Source organism: Lonchura striata, chromosome 25 (genome assembly GCF_046129695.1).
Source record: "Lonchura striata isolate bLonStr1 chromosome 25, bLonStr1.mat, whole genome shotgun sequence".
In the NCBI taxonomy this organism is placed as follows: Eukaryota; Metazoa; Chordata; class Aves; order Passeriformes; family Estrildidae; genus Lonchura; species Lonchura striata.
In genome coordinates this window covers 2566562-2586367 of record NC_134627.1, presented here as the reverse complement: position 1 = coordinate 2586367, position 19806 = coordinate 2566562, and the positions used below count along the sequence as shown (strand labels likewise).

The 19806-nt window shown below is 67.3% G+C and overlaps 3 protein-coding genes across 5 annotated transcripts; 1 reads left to right on the top strand and 2 right to left on the bottom strand.

Moving 5' to 3' along the window:
* The first annotated feature begins 361 nt into the window (after positions 1 to 361).
* FAM171A2 (family with sequence similarity 171 member A2) lies at positions 362 to 8673 on the top strand. Its single transcript, XM_077788258.1, is given in 11 exon segments — positions 362 to 483; positions 3020 to 3247; positions 4128 to 4220; positions 4341 to 4499; positions 4582 to 4758; positions 5029 to 5145; positions 5456 to 5582; positions 6345 to 6584; positions 6655 to 6790; positions 6793 to 7616; positions 8382 to 8673. Coding segments are annotated over 11 exon segments (2241 nt in total). The 5' UTR covers positions 362 to 398; the 3' UTR covers positions 8437 to 8673.
* A 49-nt stretch (positions 8674 to 8722) lies between these two features.
* GRN (granulin precursor) lies at positions 8723 to 14265 on the bottom strand. 3 transcript variants are annotated; one of them, XM_077788255.1, is made up of 13 exons: positions 14183 to 14265; positions 13292 to 13395; positions 13148 to 13219; positions 12965 to 13049; positions 12775 to 12878; positions 12545 to 12692; positions 12312 to 12418; positions 11570 to 11684; positions 11392 to 11489; positions 10573 to 10824; positions 9614 to 9865; positions 8963 to 9247; positions 8723 to 8893 (listed from the first exon to the last, which is right to left on the bottom strand). In XM_077788255.1, the coding sequence occupies exons 2-13, from the start codon at positions 13379 to 13381 to the stop codon at positions 8795 to 8797; spliced, it is 1707 nt and encodes a 568-aa protein (XP_077644381.1). In that variant the 5' UTR covers positions 13382 to 13395; positions 14183 to 14265; the 3' UTR covers positions 8723 to 8794. The 3 variants fall into 3 exon arrangements, with proteins under 3 accessions (XP_077644381.1, XP_077644383.1, XP_077644382.1); XM_077788257.1 differs by having other exon boundaries at positions 9614 to 9826; XM_077788256.1 differs by lacking the exon at positions 14183 to 14265 and adding an exon at positions 14059 to 14176.
* Positions 14266 to 16126: 1861 nt separating this feature from the next.
* TMEM98 (transmembrane protein 98) lies at positions 16127 to 19580 on the bottom strand. Its single transcript, XM_021539880.2, has 7 exons — positions 19532 to 19580; positions 18625 to 18811; positions 18029 to 18160; positions 17768 to 17801; positions 17387 to 17502; positions 16910 to 16969; positions 16127 to 16384 (listed from the first exon to the last, which is right to left on the bottom strand). The coding sequence occupies exons 2-7, from the start codon at positions 18753 to 18755 to the stop codon at positions 16177 to 16179; spliced, it is 681 nt and encodes a 226-aa protein (XP_021395555.1). The 5' UTR covers positions 18756 to 18811; positions 19532 to 19580; the 3' UTR covers positions 16127 to 16176.
* Between the last annotated feature and the right edge of the window lie 226 nt (positions 19581 to 19806).

Sequence of the window (19806 nt, the reverse complement as noted above, 5' to 3'; positions counted from 1 at the left end):
AGGTGGATCCAGGGTCGGTGCCGATGTCTGGGGTGGGTCCTGAGATGCCGCTGCCGACACTAGGGTCAGTCCCGGGATGCCGGTGACGGTACCGAGTCCGGGTCCTGGTCCCGGAGCGGTCCGGGCGGGGTGCCGCCGTCTGTTGCGGTACCGGGATGGGTCCCGGCTCCCGGGGCACCGCAGGGGGCGGTGCCGGAGGTCCGGGGCGGTGCCGGGGGTTGGTGCGGGGGTCTCGGGGCGGTGCCGGGGGTTGTCCCGGTGCCGGGGCGGTGCCGCTCCGGGGGTGGGCACTGGGCGGCCGTGCCCGGCGGCTCCGGCAGGTGGAGCCCGGTCCCCGCGGCGGGCGGGCGGACGGGCCGGGCGGGCCGGGCATGGCGGGGTAACGGCGCGGAGCCACCATGCGGCCCCGCCGCCTCCTGCCGCCGCTGCCGCCGCTGCCGGTGCTGCTGCTGCTGGCGGCCGCGGGCGGGCGGCGGGCGCGGGGCGCGGCGGAGCCGGGAGCGCACGGTGAGAGCGGCCTTTGTGTGCGGGGCGGGGGGCGCCGCCGGCAACACCCCGAGCCCCGCGCCCACATCCCCCCGGCATCCCTCGGCCCCCACCCCTGCCCCGCAGCACCCAACGCCCCGCTCCCCCACACCCGCCCGAGCCCCGCGCCCACATCCCCCCGGCATCCTTTGAAGCCCATCGCCCCCCCGCGCACCGCCCCCCGATCGATCCCGGCACCGGCCCCCCCATCCCCGCATGACCCCCGCCCCGACATCCCCCCGGCATCCCTTGGCTTCGTCACCCCCTCAGCAGCACCGGCCCCCTCCGCCCCCCGCCCCGCGACTCCCCGGCACCCCACACCCGCAGCCCCGCCCCACGATCCCGACACCCCCATCCCCTCCCGGCCCCCCGGCTCCGACACCCCCATCCGCACCCGCCCCCCCACCGCGCCCGCGCCCCCCCGTCCACCCCCCTTGTCCACCCCCGGCTCTGTCCGGCCGCACCCCCTCTGTCCGTCCGTCCGTCTGTCTCCCCTCCCCGGGCGGTTCTGGCCCCTGGCGGGAAGAGGGTGATGGGTGAGGGGCCTGGGCAGTGCCAGGGGGTGCAGCTGGTTGGGGGGGTCACGGACAGAGCCTGGGGGGACGAGAGGGTGGGGATGGTGCCAGACCTTGCGGTACAGGATGGTGGGGGGGGGTCCCGGGCAGCGCCAAGAGGTTGTGATGGTGGGTGGGCGTCACAAACCAGGGGGTGAAGGAAGTTGGGTGGGGATCGTGGACAGAGCTTGGGGGTGCAGGAGGGTGGATGGGGGTCCTGAGCAGAACTTGAGGATGTCTGATGGTGGGTGGAGGTCCCAGGTCAGGGGGTTCATGATGATGGGTGAGCAGCACCCGGGGGTGCAGGGTGGTGGGGGGTGCATCCGGCAGGTAGGGTCGGCCTTGGGGTCCCCGCGGTTCCCTGTGACCCCCTCCTGCACCCCAAACCCTCCCGGGGCCAGGGTGAGGCATGCCTGGGGGTGGCAGGGGGGATCCCTGCTCCGTCCTGTCTGTGCTGGCTCAGCTCCCCACTGGCGTCACCGCTGCCCATCCCTGTCCCCGCGGGGTGACAGACATGACAGGGCTCCTCACTGCCCCCAGGGCCTGGCACCCCCTGCCCCTCCTCATGGGACCCTGGGTCAGACTGGGAGGCACTGGGGAGCCAGCGAGGGGCCAGGGTGCCTCGCGGTGGCCTCACCACCCCCTGGGGACCCTTTGGTGATGGCGGGGGCACAGAGAGCGGGCACGGGGCCATGCCCGTGCCTGTGTCCCCGCGCTGGGGGTGGCACCATGGCCCCCCTCTCGGGCGGACAGCGGGGTGGCTGTTGATGCCAGCTGTCCCCCGGCAGCTGCGGGTGGCCGCGGGGACATTCCTGCCCGCGGGTGCCGGCTGTCCCCGCCATGCGGGGGACACCCCCAGCCCCTCCATTCCTGAACCCGCCCCCCCGCCCCTGTGCATCGCTGGAGCAGCTGCTGCGAATCTCCCCCTCTCACCCATTGCCACATCTGGGCCGCATCTGGGCCCGGGCGGGTCGGGGGGGTGCCCGGTGGAGGGGGGGGGTCCGGGGGGCCGGGGCTGCGGGGGGCCCGGCGGCAGCCCCGGGGCGCGGGATGAAGGAGGTCGTTGCCTGGGTGACGGCGCCGGAGCCGGGACCGCTGCCAAAGGCTGCGGATCATGCGCAGGATGGCGCTGGCTGGGGGGGGCCGGGGGCACACGGGGGTTTAGGGTCCCCCCCTCCCTCGAGCCGGGCTCTGCAGCGGGGACATGCCCAGGGGATCCCTCCCACTGCTGCTGGTGGGGCCTGCTGGGTTCAAGACCCCCTGACCTTGGGACAGGTGTGAGCGGCACCTGGGGGTGGCTTTGGTGGGGGGGTTGAGGGTGACATGACTGGGTGCACCCACCCGGGTGGGCACAGCACCCTGGGGCCAGGAGCCCCCTCAGGGGGGCACAGGGTGGGCACAGCAGTGACACCCCTCGGGACGGTGCCTGCTGCCTACTGGGGAGCACCTGTGAGATGCCACGGTGATGCCTGTGACCCACCTGGGTGGTGGCTGTGACCTGCTGGGTATGGTGGGCACTGGGACAGGTCCCACCACCTGCTGGCGTGGTGACCATCATCCACCAAGATGGTGGTTGTGATGGTGACCCTGACACCCCTGGGATGCTGGCCATGAGCCCCGTGGGATGGTGGCCATGACCTGGCAGGGCGTGTTCCACCACCTGCTGAAATGGTGGCGGGACCCCCTGTGCTGTTGGCCATGAACCCCTTGTGATGGGGATGGTGGCCATGACCCAGCAGAACAGATCCCATCACCTGTTGGTGTGGTGCCCACCATCCATCAGGATGGTGCCCATGACTCCTGGGATGGTGCCCATGGCTCCCTGGGATGGTGGCCGTGCCTCTGGGATGGTGGCCATGCCCCCTGGGTTAGTGGCTGTGACTCCCGAGGTGTCCCCCCGTGCCCCGTGCCCACGCCGTGTCCCCGCCGTGTCCCCGCAGAGGTGCTGCTGCGGGTGCAGGTGTTCGAGAGCGGGACGCTGGCCCCGCTGCCGCAGGCGGCCCTGGACGTGTTCGGCGCCCGCAGCGCGCTGGCAGCCGGGACCACGGACCACACGGGCACCGGGGTGCTGCCCGTGCCCTACCGCCTGGGCTCCTGGCTGCTCGTCACCGCCGCACGCCGCGGATACGTCACCGCCTCTGTCCCCTGGCGCGTCACCAAACTGCCACGTGAGTCACCGGGACCCCCAGCCTGGAGGGACCCCAGTGCCTTCCTGGGCAGCTCTGGCTGGGGGTCCCCAATCGCCTTCCTGGGGCTTTGTGTTTGTCTGGGGGACACAATCTCTCCCTAAGGGGATTTAAGCCATGATGGGGGAGGGATCCTCAATCCTTTCCTCAGGGTTCTGGGTCTGATTGGAGGTCCTAAATTCCTAACTGGGGGGCTCTGAGCCCTGGTGTATGGTCCTTAGTCCCTCAGTCCCTTCCTTACAAAGGAGCCCTGATAGGTTTCAGGGTGTTACAAAAGGGTGTTTGGGAGGGGAAAACCATATCCTGGTGGCCCCCAAATCCCTCCATCCCATCCCATCCCATCCCATCCCATCCCATCCCATCCCATCCCATCCCATCCCATCCCATCCCATCCCATCCCAGGGCAGGGGAAGTCGGGGGTGCCCCCTGAGATTCCAGCCCTTTTCCCCAGGGCAGGGGGGAGTGGGGCGGTGGCATCAGTGGGAGGGGTCACCTTTGGGGGGGTGGCACACACAGGAGCACCCAGCTGGGAAGGTGGGAATGGGGCTACAGGGACTGTGGGGTACAGGATGGGGATGGGGATGAGGGAATGGGGATATTGGGATGAAGCAATACAGGGACAGAGATGGAGGGTGCATGGATGGGGTTGTGGAGGTGGTGCCCCTGCCCTGCCCACTCCCTGCCCTCCCTGTCCCCAAATGCACCTCATCCCTTGCTGCGTCCCCGTTCCCCACCCCCTTTGCAGACCCCATCTCCCCCCCTCTCCCTATCAGTCCCCCCAAGCCCGGAGGAGTGTGTGTGTATTTTTGGGGTCCAGGTGTGTGTATTTTGGGATCCCCCATCACCCCTCTTCCCCTTCCAGTCTACGCCTCCATCAGCCTCTACCTGCTCCCGGAGCGCCCGGCCACGCTCATCCTCTACGAGGACCTGGTCCAGATCCTCCTGGGATCCCCAGGTGGGACACGGGGATGGCCCTGGGTGACACCGCCGGGCCCCCCGGGTGCTGCCACTCCCCCTGTGCCCCCCGGCGGAACCGCGGGGCTGGCGGTGGATGACACCCGCCGTGTCCCCGCAGGTGGCCGCGGGCAGCCGTGGGCGCAGTTCCCCCGGCGGGCAGCCCGCCTGCCCCGCAGCTCCACGTACAGCCAGCTCGCCGCGTCCCTCACCGCCGCCTCCGGGCCCAGCCTGGCCCGCGCCTTCCCCGCCTTCCTCGGGGCCGAGCAGGACGGCAGCGGTACGGGGGACACCGGGGACGGGGCAGTGGGGGACACACCCGCTGTGGCCCCCTTAGGGATGTCCTGTCCTTGTCCCCGCAGCCAATGGCACGTGGCTGGAGCTGGCGCCGGTGGCGGCTGTCAGCGTCCACCTCTTCACCGGCAACGGGACTGAGGTGCCGCTGGCCGGCCCCGTCCATCTGTCCGTCCCTTTGGCCCCCGACGCCGCGGCCGTGGTGGCCACCAGTGTGCCAGCCTGGAGGTTTGACCCCAAGAGCGGTGAGTGCTGGCTGGGGGTGGCAGAGGGGAACACGGGGTGGCAGAGGGGGACACAGGGTGGCAGAGAGGGACAGCTCCTACTGGGACTGGCAGAGGGACACACAGCTCCTGCTGGAGGTGGCACAGGGGGACATGGGGTGGCAAAGGGGGTCACAGCTCCTTGCTGGGGGTGGCAGAGGGACACATGGGGTGGCAGAGGGGGACACAGCTCCTGCTGGGGGTGGTGGGGGGTGATGAGGGGAGGGGTCTCAGCCCAGTGTGTCCCCGCAGGGCTGTGGGTGCGGAACGGGACGGGGCTGATCCGGAAGGAAGGCCGGCAGCTGTACTGGACCTTCGTCTCCTCCCAGCTGGGATATTGGGCAGCAGCTCTGCCCTCCCCCAGCACAGGTGAGGTGACACCTGTGAGTGCCCTCCCAGCCTGTGTCCCTTGGCTCTGGGGAGGCGGTGGCAGCACTTTGGGGTGCTTCCCTCTCTGACTGCCCTGTCCCAGGGCTGCCTGAGGGGCTGGGACCACCCTGGGGTGCCCCTGGTGGGGTGGGGGCTCCTCACAATCCCACCGTCCCCAGGGCTGTCTGGGCTGAGGGGACATTGCAGCCCCCTGGGGTGCTCTGGTGGGGGTTCCCTTTGCCCCCCTGTGCCAGGGCAGACCCCCAGGATACTCTTAGGGGGGCTCTCCCTCTGACCCTGCTGTCCCCAGGGCTTGTGGCGATGGCAGCGGGTGTGACAGACATCACCACCTACCACACCATCTTCCTCCTCACCATCCTGGGTGCCCTGGCCCTGCTCGTCCTCATCCTCCTCTGCCTCCTCATTTACTACTGCAGGTCAGCACCAGCTGCGTCCTGGCCATGGGGGGTGGGAACAGAACCCGACATTCTGTGTGGGAATGGGGGTCAGCACCCACCTGTAAGCCCTGGGTGCCCCATAGCTGGGGGGGACCATTTTCTGTCACCCTATAGCTGGTTATGGGGAGGGGGCAGCATCCTCCTGGTACCCCTGGGTGTTGTATAGCTGGCTTTGGGAAGGGGGGCATGGGTACCCCATGGCACCTCCAAGTGCCCTAGACCTGACTATGGGGAAGGGGCACCACCCTCCTGGCACCCTTGAGGGCCCTGTAGGTACTTTGGGGGAGTCACCACCCCTTGGAACCCCCAAATGCCCAATAGTTGGCTATGGGGAGGAGGTACCAGCCTGTGGTGCCTCTGGGTGCTCTTTAGTTGGATTTGGGAGCCAGACACTGATCTCCAGAACCACTGGGTGTCCTACAGCTGGCCTGGGAGGGGGGACATCACTCTAACTGGATGTGGGGGGTGACACACCACTCCCCAGCACCCCTGGGTGCCCTCTAACTGGATGTGGGGGGTGACACATCACTCCCCAGCACCCCTGGGTGCCCTCTAACTGGATGTGGGGGGTGACACATCACTCCCCAGCACCCCTGGGTGCCCTCTAACTGGATGTGGGGGGTGACACATCACTCCCCAGCACCCCTGGGTGCCCTACAGCCCCCTCCTCTGGCTCCTTCCATGGGGCGACGGGGGTTAGCAGGGGGACCGCCGCCCCCACGAGCCCGTGTCTCCCCGCAGGCGGCGGTGCCTGAAGCCGCGGGCGCAGCACCGCAAGCTGCCGCTGCCGGGGCCGCTGGACGCGGCGCGTCGGGACCAGGCCACCTCGGTGTCCCAGCTGGACCTCCTGTGCGGGGGCAGCCACCTGGAGACCGCCTCCTCGGGGGGGGACACCGACCTGCCCACCCCCAGCCTGCCCCCCTCGACCCGCGAGCTGACCCCCGCCCGGCCGGACTTCTTCCAGCCGCCGGCCCCCGCCCCGCTCCGCGCCGGCCTCCGGCCCCCGGCGGCCACGCTGGGCCCCCGCCGCCGCCAGCCCCCCGCCCACGAGGACTACGGGCGCCCCGGCGAAGCCTTCGGCCTGCGGGCCGCCCGCTCGGTGGACGGGCTGCAGCCGCCCGACGAGCACCCCCGGGGCACCGCCGCCTTCGCCCCGCGGCCCCCCTCGCCCTCCTTCCCCCGCTACGGGCCGCAGCCCCCCGAGCTGCCGCTGCCGGAGCCCCCCCCGCGCCCGCCCTCGCTGGCCCCCCCCGGGCCCCTGCTGCTCTGCGGGCCCCTGGACCGGGCCGGGGGCCCCGAGGATGTTTACCGGGGGGTGATGCCCACCCTCCTCATCCCCGCCCGCTACATGCGCCTGGCTCCCGGCGAGCCCGAGGGTCCCCCCGAAGCCGACGGGGGCCCCGGTTCGACGGCGGCGACGGCCGCGCCCCCGGCCCCCCCCTCCTCCGGGCAGCCCTTCGAGGAAGGGGAAAACTGGGGCGGGGCTCGTGCCCCCCAGCCGGTGAGCGGCTCGGTGGCCATCCCGGTGCTGCTGGACGGGTCGGCGGTGGCGCAGCTCAACGGGGAGCTGCAGGCGCTGGCGGGACAGCAGCTCCTGGAACTGGGGGGGCCGCCACCCCCGAGAGCCTGGTTCGTGTCCCTGGACGGGCGCTCCTCCCAGGTTCGGCATTCCTACATCGACCTGCAGGGCAGCGAGAGGGGCCCCGGCCCCGCGCCCCCTCCCCGCCTGCCCCGGGCCGCCGGAGGCGGGGAGGAGGACGGGGGGCCCCGGCCCCCCCTGCCCGCAGCCTCCCCCGAGGACAGCTCGCTCGCCCCGCTGCTGGAAGCGGGCAGCGGGGGGCGGCGAGGCGGGGGCAGCGGCCGCAGCAGCGCCAGCGAAGCCCCCCGAGACTCCCTGACCAGCCCCGAGGAGGAGGCGCTGGCCGAGGCGGGCGACGGAGGCGACGACGGGGGCGACCGCAAGAGCCCCTGGCAGAAGCGGGAGGAGCGGCCTCTGATGGTCTTCAATGTCAAGTGAGTGTGAGGAGCGCGGGCCCCTGGTCCGGGGGTGGAGGGCGAGTCCCGAGGGCTGCCGAGAGGCTGGGGACACCGCTGCCGTCACCCGTCTCAGCCCAGCACTGTCCTGCCCGGCCACCATCTCCCACCACCGTCTTCTGTCATCGCTGTCCCATCGCTGTGCTTTGCCACTGCCGTCTCACCCCACCACCATTCCATCCTTCATCCTGCCCCATCAGTCCCATCCACCACAACCCCACACAGCCATCATCTCCTCCCACTGCTGTCATCCCCCATCCCACTGTCCCACCACCCCGTCCTTCCTGTCACTGTCCCATCCTGCCAAGCCATCCCACCACCTTCCCTACCATTCTGCCTTGTCACTGTCCTCTGCCACTACTGTCCTAGCCCACCACCATCCTCTCCTGCCCCCATCGTGTCCCATCACTGTCCCACCCCACCGTAATCCCATTCCAGCACCACCGTCCCTTTCCCACCAGCTCTCCCACTCCTCATCCATTCCGTCCCCTGTTCCTTGTCCAGCCCCTCCCAGTATCCTGCCAGGGGAGGGACCAGATTGACCACACCCAGGCGACCCCTGTCCCCATCTGCTCGGGACCGCCACCCTGTGCCACCAGGCTCAGCCACACCGGGATCCTGCTGCCCCTGTTCCCTCCGTGTCCCACCCCAAGACCACCACCCGCCTCCCTGTCTCCTGGTGGTGGGAACTGCATGCTCCATGTTCCCCGGTCCTGAGCCATGTCCCCTTTTGTGTCCCTGCAGGACAGGGGGGGCTGGCACTGCCCCCCGAGCCAGCGGTGCCTCCAAGCTGCCATAGGAGCCAGGGGGCCCCTGTCCCCCCACCCTCATCCCCCTTTGGATTTTAACTTGTGTTTCTAAATGTTTTCTACGTGGTGAGGATGAAGAGGGGTCATTGGGGCCAGACTGGCAGAGGGGGGGCCATGGGGAACCCCCCAGGTGCCAGGCTGGGCAGGGAGCTGCTGCCTGCACCTGCCCACACGTCCTGTCTGCTCCTTAGAGGCATTAATATATTAAACATACAAAATCCCCCCTGCCTCCGCCTCCTGCCTCAGTTTCCCCCCCACCAGGAACCATGGGTGGAGTTTCTCCTAGAAACCGTTTATTGGGGTGGTGGCACTCGGGGCGTGGTGGTGGTGGGGGTGTCCCCAGTGCCATCAGAGCAGGTCCCAGCGCTGGGGACTGCACCCCCAGCCCCCCCCGGTGCAGCGGGACCCCGCGGGGCAGCAGTGGCGGCCATCGGAGCAGCAGGAGCCCTGCAGAGAGAGACTGAGTGAGCGGGGGGTGATGCCACCCCCACCCCACTCTGGTGTCCCCCCACTCACCTGGGCAAAGGGACAGCACCCCCAGGAGCCTCCCTGGGCCTGGCAGCACCGCTGGCCTACGTGGCAGGAGCCAGTGGCACCGCAGGGCACGAGGCCACCCGGGTGGATGCCAGCGGCTTGCAGTGGGGTGGGGGGTGCCCGGCGGGGGGCTGAGGGAGCCTGGCGGGGGGCTGAGGGGGTTGGCAGGAGCGGGGTGGGTGCCAGCAGCTTCTCACAGCTCTCGGTGGCCACGTTGCAGGTGTAGCCCCGGGGACAGCAGTGCTTGTGGTCCCCGCAGCAAACGGCCTGGGGGGGACACAGGATGGGGTCAGTGGGGGACACGGGTGTCTGGGGGACATAGGGCTCCGGGTTCCAGGGACAGCAAGGACCCAGGTCCCCAGGTGTCCCCAGCAGAGACCCAAGGATTGTGCCAAACCCTGTCCCCAAGGTGCCCACAGAGCCTCCATGGAGGGTACCAGTGACAAAAGTGGGAGTGTCCCATGTCCCTGCCCCCCAGCCCTGCTTGTCCCCAAAGGGCCATCCCCACAGTCACACTCTGTCCCAACCCTCCTCCATTCCATTCCCAAATCCTCATTTCCTGGGACAACACCCCACCCCACACCCGAGGTCCCCGAACCCCCAGGACCCCGAACCCCAGGGACTCCCCCACACCTGCTCGAGAGGGCAGCACCCCCAGGTGCCCAGGCTCAGCTGGCAGCAGGTGCTCCCGTCAGGACAGCTCGTCTTCTCATCACATTTGACATTCCCCGATGTCACCTGTGTCACCTGTCCCCCCCGGGGCAGTGCCGGGGTCTTGCGCAGCCAGGGCCGGCGGGTGCCACCCCCCTGCAGGCAGCTGCCCCCCTCGGGGTCGCAGGTGTAGCCCTGGGGGCAGCAGTGCACGTGGTCGGGGCAGCAGACGGCCTGGGGGGGCAAAGAGGGGGGGCTGAGCACAGGGGACCCCCAGCAATACAGTTGGGGACCTCCAGGGGACAAGTGCCCTCCTGCCTGTTCCTGCCTTGCCCTGTTCTGTGTTCCCCCTGGACCCAGCCTGGCTTCATCCCCAATTTGAGGGGGGCAGATTTGGGAACCCCCTTGTGATGCTTCTGCCCCTCAATGTGATGCATGGATGTCCCTGAGCACCCTGTTGGCCTTGTGTGCCTCTGTCAGCTCCTGCCACTGGAGTCCCAAACTGGTCCCACTTAGCAGAGGGGGTCTGACTGTGGTTGGGGGGCAGCAAAGGGGCCCTGTGTCCTATTGGGACATGAGGGGTTTGGAGCCCACCCTGAAGGACAAGGGACAGCTGCCCTCACTGTGCCCAGGGGACATATGCTCTTATCCTTCAGGCAACAAAGGGGGACATCTGGCCTTGACCCTCCTGGGGAAAAGGCAACATTGGCCTTTGTCCCCTCGGAGCATAGGAGACCCCCAGCCCACGGGGCTGTTGAAGGGACAGGTGGTTGCTGTGCCCTGTGAATGTTCCCATGTCACCAGGCAGGTGCTTCACTCAGGGTCCCTTGAGCCATGTCTCCCCTCCAAGGACACCCCATGACCCCCTGCTCCCCTGGGTGCACCCCTGGGGCCCTGACCCCACACAGCCACGGACCCCCATGGGCAGAGCCCCCCCCAACCTCTTTGAAGGGGCAGCACCCCCAGGTGCCCAGGCTCAGCTGGCAGCAGGTGCTCCCGTCAGGACAGCTCGTCTCCTCATCACATTTGACATTCCCCGATGTCACCTGTGTCACCTGTCCCCCCCGGGGCAGCGCCGGGGTCTTGCGCAGCCAGGGCCGGCGGGTGCCACCCCCCTGCAGGCAGCTGCCCCCCTCGGGGTCGCAGGTGTAGCCCTGGGGGCAGCAGTGCACGTGGTCGGGGCAGCAGACGGCCTGGGGGGGCAAAGAGGGGGGGCTGAGCACAGGGGACCCTCCCCAGGGACTGCCACCTCCACAGGAGAGGGGACAAATGTGTCCCCTCCGGCCCATTCCTGCCGTCCCCATTCCCTGCCCCAGCAGTGAGGAGGGAGGGATATGGAGACCCCCCCCTCATCACTCCTGACCTCTCCCCTCAGTGGGACTCAGGAAGGTCCCTGAGCATCCTGGTGGCTTCATGTCCCTTCTCCAGCCCCTGCCAGTGGAGCCCCAAACTGGTCCCAGTCAGTACAGGAGGTTTGACTGGGGGATGTCAACGTGACTCAGTGTCACCCCCACCCCCGTGGGACATCAGGGAATGGGAGCCCTCCTGCGGGACAGGGGACATCTCCCAGTCCCAGAGGGACACAGGGGACCCCCATCCTTGTCCCTCCCCAGGCAGACCAGGGACATCAAACCTTGTTTTGGGCAAATATAAGGAACCCCCACCCTTGTCCTTCTCAGTGGAGCAAGACGCAGCTGCCCTCATCCCACCCAGGGGGACAGGAGACGTGTGTGTCCTGGGGGCACAGGGGACCCCCGTACCTGCTCGAGGGGGCAGCACCCCCAGGCCCCTGAGCTGAGCCTGCAGCACGTGTTCCCATCGGGACAGCTCGTCTCCTCGTCACACTTGACCTCACCAGCTGGGGACAGGGGACAGTCAGGGCTGGTGTCCCCTCCCCGGGACAGGACAGGGGGTGGTTGCTCCCTGAGGGCGTCTTACCTGTGGGCAGAGCTGCTGGGGAGGCAGAGCCCCCCAGGGAGGTGCAGGTGGAGTGGATCAGGTCACAGGTGGTGCCCTGGGGACAGCAGTGCTGCCCGTCACTGCAGCACACGGCCTGGGGGGAGAAACAGCATGACACGGGCCCCAGATGGGCACAGGGGGGGCACAGCATATGGGACATGGTGTGGAGGTGCCCTTGGGACAGCAGTGCTGCCCATCACTGCAGGACACAGCCTGGGGGGAGAGATATGGGGTGACAGGGGCCCTGGGGACAAGGACAGGGTGTGCACAGCACGTGGGGCAGTGCAGGGTGCCTGGTATGGGGACATGGCACAGGTTGGGGTGCCCAGGGCCCAGTGTCCACCACAGGATGCCCAACAAGGTGTGTCTGGTGTAGGATGATTGGGACAGGCTGCCCAAAATAGGGTGCTTGGCATCACTGTAGGGTGCTTGGAATTGGGATGTCCAGAATGGGGTGCCTGCATGGATGGGTACAGGATGAGTGACGTGTGTTGGGGTGTGGGGTGCTGGTTTGGAGTGCCCAGTGAGGGGTGGCTGGATTGGGGTGCCTGGCACAGGAGTGCTTGGTTTGGGGTGCCTGGTGGAGGATGGCTAGGATTTGGTGTCTGGCATGGGGTGCTTGTTTTGGGGTGTTCAGTGGGGGGTGGGGGGTTTGGGGTGCTGGGCACAGATTTGGCACAGCTGCCCATCCCAGGGTGCCCAGGGCTGTGCCAGCACTCACGTTCTGCAGGGGACAGCAGCCGTACTGCCCTGGGGACAGCTGGCAGCAGGTGGCCCCATCGGGACACGCCGAGCGGCCATCGGGACACAGCACCTGGCGCAGCGCCACTGGGGGGACACACGGTGTCACCACGTCCCCTCCCCTGGCACAGCGCCACTGGGGGGACACACGGTGTCACCGCGTCCCCTCCGAGGGCCCGGCACAGTGAGGGCACCCCCGGGCACACCCCTTACCTGGGGCAGGGGGCAGGCGCTTCCAGGCGGGGAAGGCTGTGCCCAAGGGGATGTCGGTGTCACCGGCGGGGGACACACAGCGCCCGCGGGCCAGGTCGCAGATGGTGGCGTGGGGACAGCAGTGCACCTTGTCAGCACAGCACGAGGCCTGCGGGTGCCAGCCATGCTCGTCACAGCGACGGCCGTGCCAGGCCCCCCCCTCAGCGTCCCCGTGTCCCCACACCCCGTACCTGGGGCATGGGGCAGCACCCCCAGGCGCCGCTGCCCGTCACACAGCACGTGGCATCATCGGGACACTCGGACTGGCCGTCAGGACAGGGGACAGCACGGGGGGCTGCGGAGACAGGTGAGGCACCCCCGTGTCCATCCTGTCCCCTTGAGGCCCACCCTGACCCCCGCCACCCCCCCGTGTCCCTGTACCTGGGTCTGTGACACAGGACTCCCCATCAGTGCTGCAGCGGGACCCTCGGGGACAGCAGCGGTGGCCCCCGGCACAGGGGACACTCTGGGGAGAGAGAAGGGGGAAGGAGCGCAGGGGGGTCAGGGAGTGCCCCCCAAACGGCAGGGACAGGGGGAAACTGAGGCACAGGGGAGGGGGCTCACCTCTGGCAGCTGGCAGTTGGCGGGGCAGGATGAGCGGTCCTGGCACCCCATTGCACTGCGGGCAGGCAGGGCCTGGGGGGGCATAGGAGGGGTTATCATCCCCTGCTGAGGCCCCTCCGATCCCCCCAAACTCCGTGCACTCACCGGGGTGATGGGGCAGGGTCCCCCCTGGGGACAGGGCAGCTGGGCCCCCGCGCTGGCCAGGGCCACCCACAGCAGCAGGAGGGTCCTCATGGCTCTGGGGGCACCTGCAGGAACCCCCCGGCCTCAGTTTCCCTTCTCACTGTGCGGGCAGGCAGTTCTCAACTTCTTCTTTCAGCCATGTGTTGGGAAAGCCCCATCCCCCCCTTCAGCCAGCTCCCCCACCCCGGGGTGCTGGGGGCACCCACGGAGAGCGGGACACCCTGCGGTGTGTGGCACCCCAACCGCGCCCCGATAACATCTCCCTGCGGTGCCGGACGGGCCCGTCCCACAATCACGGTCACGGTCACGGTCACGGTCACTTTCACTTCCCTTTCCCCGCTGCGGGCACCTCCCGCCCCGCCCAGCGCGGCCACGGGGGCTGTGTCCCATGGGGGGCTCGGGGGGACCCCGGTGTCACTGCACCCCCACCCCTGCGACCCCCCCCGGGCAGGGCTGGGCTGACCCCCGACATCGCCCAGCAGCAGAGCCGGGGCTCCCAGTGCTCCCAGTAACTGCAGTACCCCCAGTGCTCCCAGTAACCACAGTGCTCCCAGTGCTCCCAGTATCCCCAGTGCTCCCAGTAACGCCAGTGCTCCCAGGGCTCCCAGTACCCCCAGTGCTCTCCCATGACTCCCAGGACCTCCCGGTGGATCTCAGTGCTGCCCCATGATTCCCAGTGCCTCCTAGTTCCTCCCGTGACTCCCAGTTCCTCCCAAAGCTCCCAGCACCTCCCAGTCGTCCGTATGACTCCCAGTAGCCCTAGTGTCTCCCAGTGGCCCCCGTGACTCTCAGTTCCTCCCGAGACTCCCAGTTCCTCCTGGCAGCTCCCAGTGCTCCAAGTGCTCCCGGTACCTCCCGGCTATGCCCGTGTGTCCCAGCGCTCCCGGTCCCCACCAGCGCTCCCGGTCCCGGCCGCAAGCCCCCCCCACCGCTGGCCGCAAGCCCCGCCCCCACCGCCCATTGGCCGCCCGCCGCACCCGCCGCGCTGCCATTGGCCAGCCCGGGGTGAGGGGGCGGGCACGGCGGCCGCCTCACACCGCCACGTGACGGGCGGTCACGTGCCAGCCCCCCCCCCCCTCCGACCCCCTGGGGCTGAGGGCGGCGAGAGCGGGGGGGGCTCGGCCTGAGGGAGCGGGAGCGGGGCGGCGACCCCGCAGACCGCCCTGCCCGGGACACGGACCCACAGAGACCCCGCAGACCGCCCTGCCCGGGACACACACGGACCCACAGACCGCCCTGCCCGGGGCACGGACCCCTCTGTCTGCAGCCTGGAGCACTCCTGTGTGAGCCCCAGTTCCCCTCTCACAGGCAGAGACACCACGAGGGCACAGACCCCTCATCAGGGCACAGAGCCCATCAGGGGCACAGAGCCCACCAGGGGCACAGAGCCCATCAGGGGCACAGACCCCTCATCAGGGCACAGAGCCCATCAGGGGCACAGAGCCTACCAGGGGCACAGAGCCCATCAGGGGCACAGATCCCCCTGCCCGGGTCTCAGGGTTTTGCCCCTTGGTGTCTTGGAGCTCTCCAGACCTCGCTCCCAGGGCAGGCAGTAGCCCCAGTGCCTCCCAGGCCCCCAAATCCTCCCCAACCCTGCAAATTTCCGTCAACCCCCTCCAGTCCTCCCCAACATCCCCAACCTTCCCAAAACTCCAATCTTTGCCCCCCAACTCCCCCATCCTCCCTGCCAATGCCCACAAGTGGCCCTAAATCCTCTCCAAGTCCCCTCCAAGCCCCTGTGCCCCAAAGACCACTTCAACCTCTCCAACCCTTCCCAAAACTTCTAACCTTCCTTTCCAAGTCTTTCCCACCCCCTCCAAGCTCCCCTAAATCCCCTCCAATGCCAATGCCCCTCCAAACCCCCTCCACCTCCCCAAACCCCTCTTCCAACCGATCCTAAACATTCCCTTAACTCCCATTTCCCCTCCTACACCAACTCCCTCATTTGCCTCCAAGTCCCCCAAATGACCCCCGTCCCAGGAAATTCACTCCAAAACCTCTTCCACTCTGACACCCCCTAAACCTTAAAATCCCCTCAACTTCTTCAACTTCCTCCAAACCCTTCATAAACTCCAAACCTCCCTTTCCAACACCCCAAATCCCCTGCAAACCCCTAAACCCCCTCTGATCTTCCCAACCCTTCCAAATCCCTTTCAGCCCATGCCAACCTCCCTCCACACTCCCTTCCCAGCCCCCAGCGTCTCCTTAGACCCCCAAATCCAATTCCCACTCCAGCACCCTGAAATCCCCTCCATAACCTTCAAACTCCCTCTCAAGCCCCCCAAAACAGTCCCTACTCCCAACCCCAAATCTGCCTCCAACCCTCCAAACCACTTCCAGCCTTCCCAACCTCTCCAAACCCTCTCCACACTGCCTCCCAAGTCCCCCAAACCCTCTCTAGACCCCAACCCCTCCAAACCCCCAAAATCCCCTCTAGGTCCCCCCAACCACCTACCAACCTTCCAAACCCTTCAAAATCCTTTAAAACTCCCTTCCAACCTTTCTCCACACTCCCAAGTCCTTCAATCCCTCCCTAGACCCCCCAACTCTTCCAAATCCCCCTCCAATGCCCTGAAATCCCCTCTAAACCCCTCAAACCCCCTCCACAACTCCCTCCCTAGCCCCCCAACCCCTCCAGATCCACCTCCAACCCCACAAAATCCCCTCTAAACCCCTCAACCCCCTCCACACTCCCTCCCAAGCCCCCCAATCCCTCCCTAGACCCCCAACCTCCCCTTCAACACCCCCGTTCTCTCCCCAGACCCATCTCCATGCAGAAAGCACAGCACCAGCCCATCCCAGAGCCGCCCGTGCGGGGCTGGGGGCACACGGGGCCTTTATTGGGGTCAGATGGCTGACTGCTCCTGGCGGGGGGGCTCGCCGGGGCCCGGCGGCCGCTCGGGCTCGGTGGCCATGGCAGCCTGGCGCAGCACGGCCATGTGCTCCTCGGCGGCCGCCAGTGACCGCTCGACCCAGTGGCGAGCGGCCGGCTGGCGACAGGCGCTGCGGGTCACCAGCACCAGGTGACTGACCGACAGCAGCAGCGCCGCGGCCCTGCGGGGACACGGGGCTCTCACTGCCCTGTCACCTCCCTGTCACCGCACTGTCACCTCCCGCCCTGCCCCATGGTGGCTCCCTCAGCAGCAGTTTGCCTCTGGTGACCAGGGATGGGACCCAGGGAATGGCCTGAGCTTGTGTCACAGGGGGTTTGGGATGGATCTCAGGAAAGGTTCTTCCTCCAGTGGTGCTGGCACTGCCCAGGCTCCCCAGGGTATGGGCACAGCCCCGAGGCTGCCAGAGCTCCAGGAGGGTTTGGATGGCGCTGCCAGGGATGCCCAGGCTGGGATGTTGGGGTGTCTGGGCAGGGACGGGGGTGGGACTGGATGAGCCTTGGGGTCCCTCCCAACCTGGGATATTCTGGGATCTGCTCAGACCAACGGGCCTCCCTGTCCTGCTGGATGACCTGGGCTTGTCCCCAGAGTGGGGTTGTCCCCAGAGGTGCGATAGGTGATGTGGGGGTGTCCCCACCCACAGGTATTCCCCACCCAGGAGAGTCCCTGTCCTTCTCGCCACTGTCACCTCGCATCCAGCAGTTTGGGGTCCAGCGGGGGGTACATGGATCTCACAACGTCATCCACTCTGCGGTGGGGACAGCGTTAATCCCAGGGGACACTGGTGACACCTCCAGCACAGCCACCCCAGGCCTCAAGAGCTCTCTTGGAGCCCTGCGACCTCCCTAGAGCCCCAGGATCCCCCTGAACCCCAGGACACCTCCCAGAGTCCCAAAATTACCCCAGGACCCTGGGATGCCTCCCAGAGTCCCTGGACACCCCTAAAGTCCCCATGTTTCCCTCCAGAGTCCCCAGGGTCCTTCCCAGTGCCTCAGGACTCCCCCCAGAGCCCTGGGATGTCCCCAGAGCCCCCAGGACCCCTCCAGACCCACCCTGTCCCAAATCTTTGGAGCCCCTCCAGAGCCCTGGAATTTTCCCCCCATCCCTGTAGACACCCCAGAGCCACAGGACCCCACCCAAGAGACCCCCCCAAACATCCCGTCACCTGGGGCTGATGCGCTTGGCCACCACGATGATGTCACCCAGGCTGGCTGGGGACTTCACGCGCGTGCCCGAGCCCATGGTCATGGCCACCAACTTCTCCGTCAGTGTGTGACAGATCTGGGGGACAGCAGTGGCCATTCAGTGCCCATCAACACCAGTGCCACAAGTGCCACCTACCATCAGCACCAGTGCCACCAGTACCAACAATGTCACTACTGCCACCATTACCACAACTGCTGCCCACCACTGACACCAACATCACTAGTGCCACTGGTGCCACCACTGCCACCAGCTCTACCAGTACCACCAGTGCTGCCATTGCCACCAGTGTCACCCGTCCCACCAGTGTCACCACTACCACCAGTGCCACGCCCTCACTCACCTTCAGGATGGCAATGCAGTGGGACACCAGACCCCTGTGGAGAAAGAGGGTGTGAATCCACCTGTGTCCCCCCTGCTCTGTCCTTGTCCCCTGTGTCTCCCCTCTTCTGACATCCCTTGTCCCCCAGACCTGTGGGGATATTCCCATCCAAGACCATCTTGAGGACCATCCCCATGGCTTGGTGACCTCCAAATCTGTCCCCTACATCCCATGATGGGGGGCTGGCACTGCACAGGGGTCCCCAGCAGTGGGGGCACTCACGAGGCATCCTCGACCCAGTCCTCGTTCTCCAGGATGGCCTCTATGTGGGGGTTGGTGATGACCACGTCATCCAGCTCCAGCTCCGAGGGCTCTGACGGTGTCTCCATGGTCCCCATCAGGTCCACGATGGGTCTGTCAGAGACATGGGGGACATCCCACCAAGGGCCACCTCCTTGGGCTGCCCCACAGCCCCAGTGGCCCTGATACTGGTGGACGTGTCCCCATCTTTGTCCCCCTGGTGATGTGGATGTGTCCCAAACTGGGACAAGATGGAGGCATCTTCCCTCTGATGATGCTGGACATTGCCTGCATCATCCCCCTGGTCACAGTGGCTGTGTCCCCATCTTTAATCCCTGGATGATGTTGGACATGTCCCCAGCTTTATCCCTTTGATGATGGCTGATGTGTCCCCATCTCTGTCCCCCTGATGATGGTGGATGCGTCCCCATCTTTGTCTCCCCGATTACCGTGGACATGTCCCCCAGATTGTCTCCGTGATGATGCTGAACATGTCCCCAGCACTGTCCCCAGCCCATGGGGGTTGAGGTGCCTCCCTGGTGGGGACAGGGACACTGCCACCCCCGTGGGTCACTCACTTGGTGTCGTAGTGGTGGCGCAGATCCTTGGGGTGACAGTAGCGCTGCCTGCACACCACCACCAGCGCCACGAAGGACGCCAGGAAGATGGTGGCCAGCACCCCGATGGCCACAATGACAACGGTCTCCATGGCTTGTCCCCACCGGAGGGGCTCAGGCGTCCGGTGCCATCACAGCACGCTGGGGGCTACAGTGACAGGGGCACTGGAGACTGGAACCCCACAGATATTCTCCTCTCCATCCCGCACCTCAAAACACCCGGCTAGGACCCGGTGTCACCCCCAGATGGATCCCTGTCCCCAGGGTCAGTGTCACCTGGGGGATGTGGTGCCTCTGGGTCTGGGGTGCAGCAGGATTTGCTGCCCTCAACCTGTCACCGTGGCCATGGGGACAGGAGCTGGGGTCAGGAGAGCAAGGCCTGGGCCATAGGGGGGTGTGGGGACCCCCAGAGTGTGTTCTCCTGGGGACACTCACAGCTCTGTCGCTACTGGGACATGGGGACCCCCAGAGCCTTTCCCTATGAGAACACAGGGACCCCAGAGACTGACCCCTATAGGGAGCCCAGAGTTCCTGTCCCTATGGGGCCACAGAGCCCCCCAGCCCCACAGGGACCCCCAGAGCCCCCAGTTCTGATTCCTATGGGGTCATGAGGACCTCCAGAGCCCCCTTTCCACGGGGATCCCCCAAATCTGATCCCAGCTGGGCCACGGGGACACCTGAGCCACCCCAGCTGCAGTAGCAAGGCCTGTGTGTCCCTGTCCCCATGGGCAGCAGACACAGCCATACCAGGCCCAGGGGAACCGGTGTCCCCACATGGACAGACCAGGAGTCCCGTGGGGTTCCCGCCCTGCGGGGGGACCCCCGTGCCCATCCCGCGGGCTGGGGGCTCCATCCCTGCCCTCCCTACCTGCTCCAGCCGGGCACTGCCGGGCGGGACACGGGGACACGCGGGGACGGTGCCACTTCCGTGCCGGGTGTGCAAACACGGCCACACCGACCTTCGCCCCCTGACTCACACTGGGCCCCCACAGCGGGGGGTGCGGGGTGGGCCCCCGAAACCCTCTGGCCCCACTGCCTCCCCCCTCCCCTCACCCTTTTTTTCTTTCTCCCCTAAAACCCATTGAATTTTAAGCCAGGTTTAGGGATTTGGCTTAAATTTCCAGCCTGGCTGCAGTAGTCCCT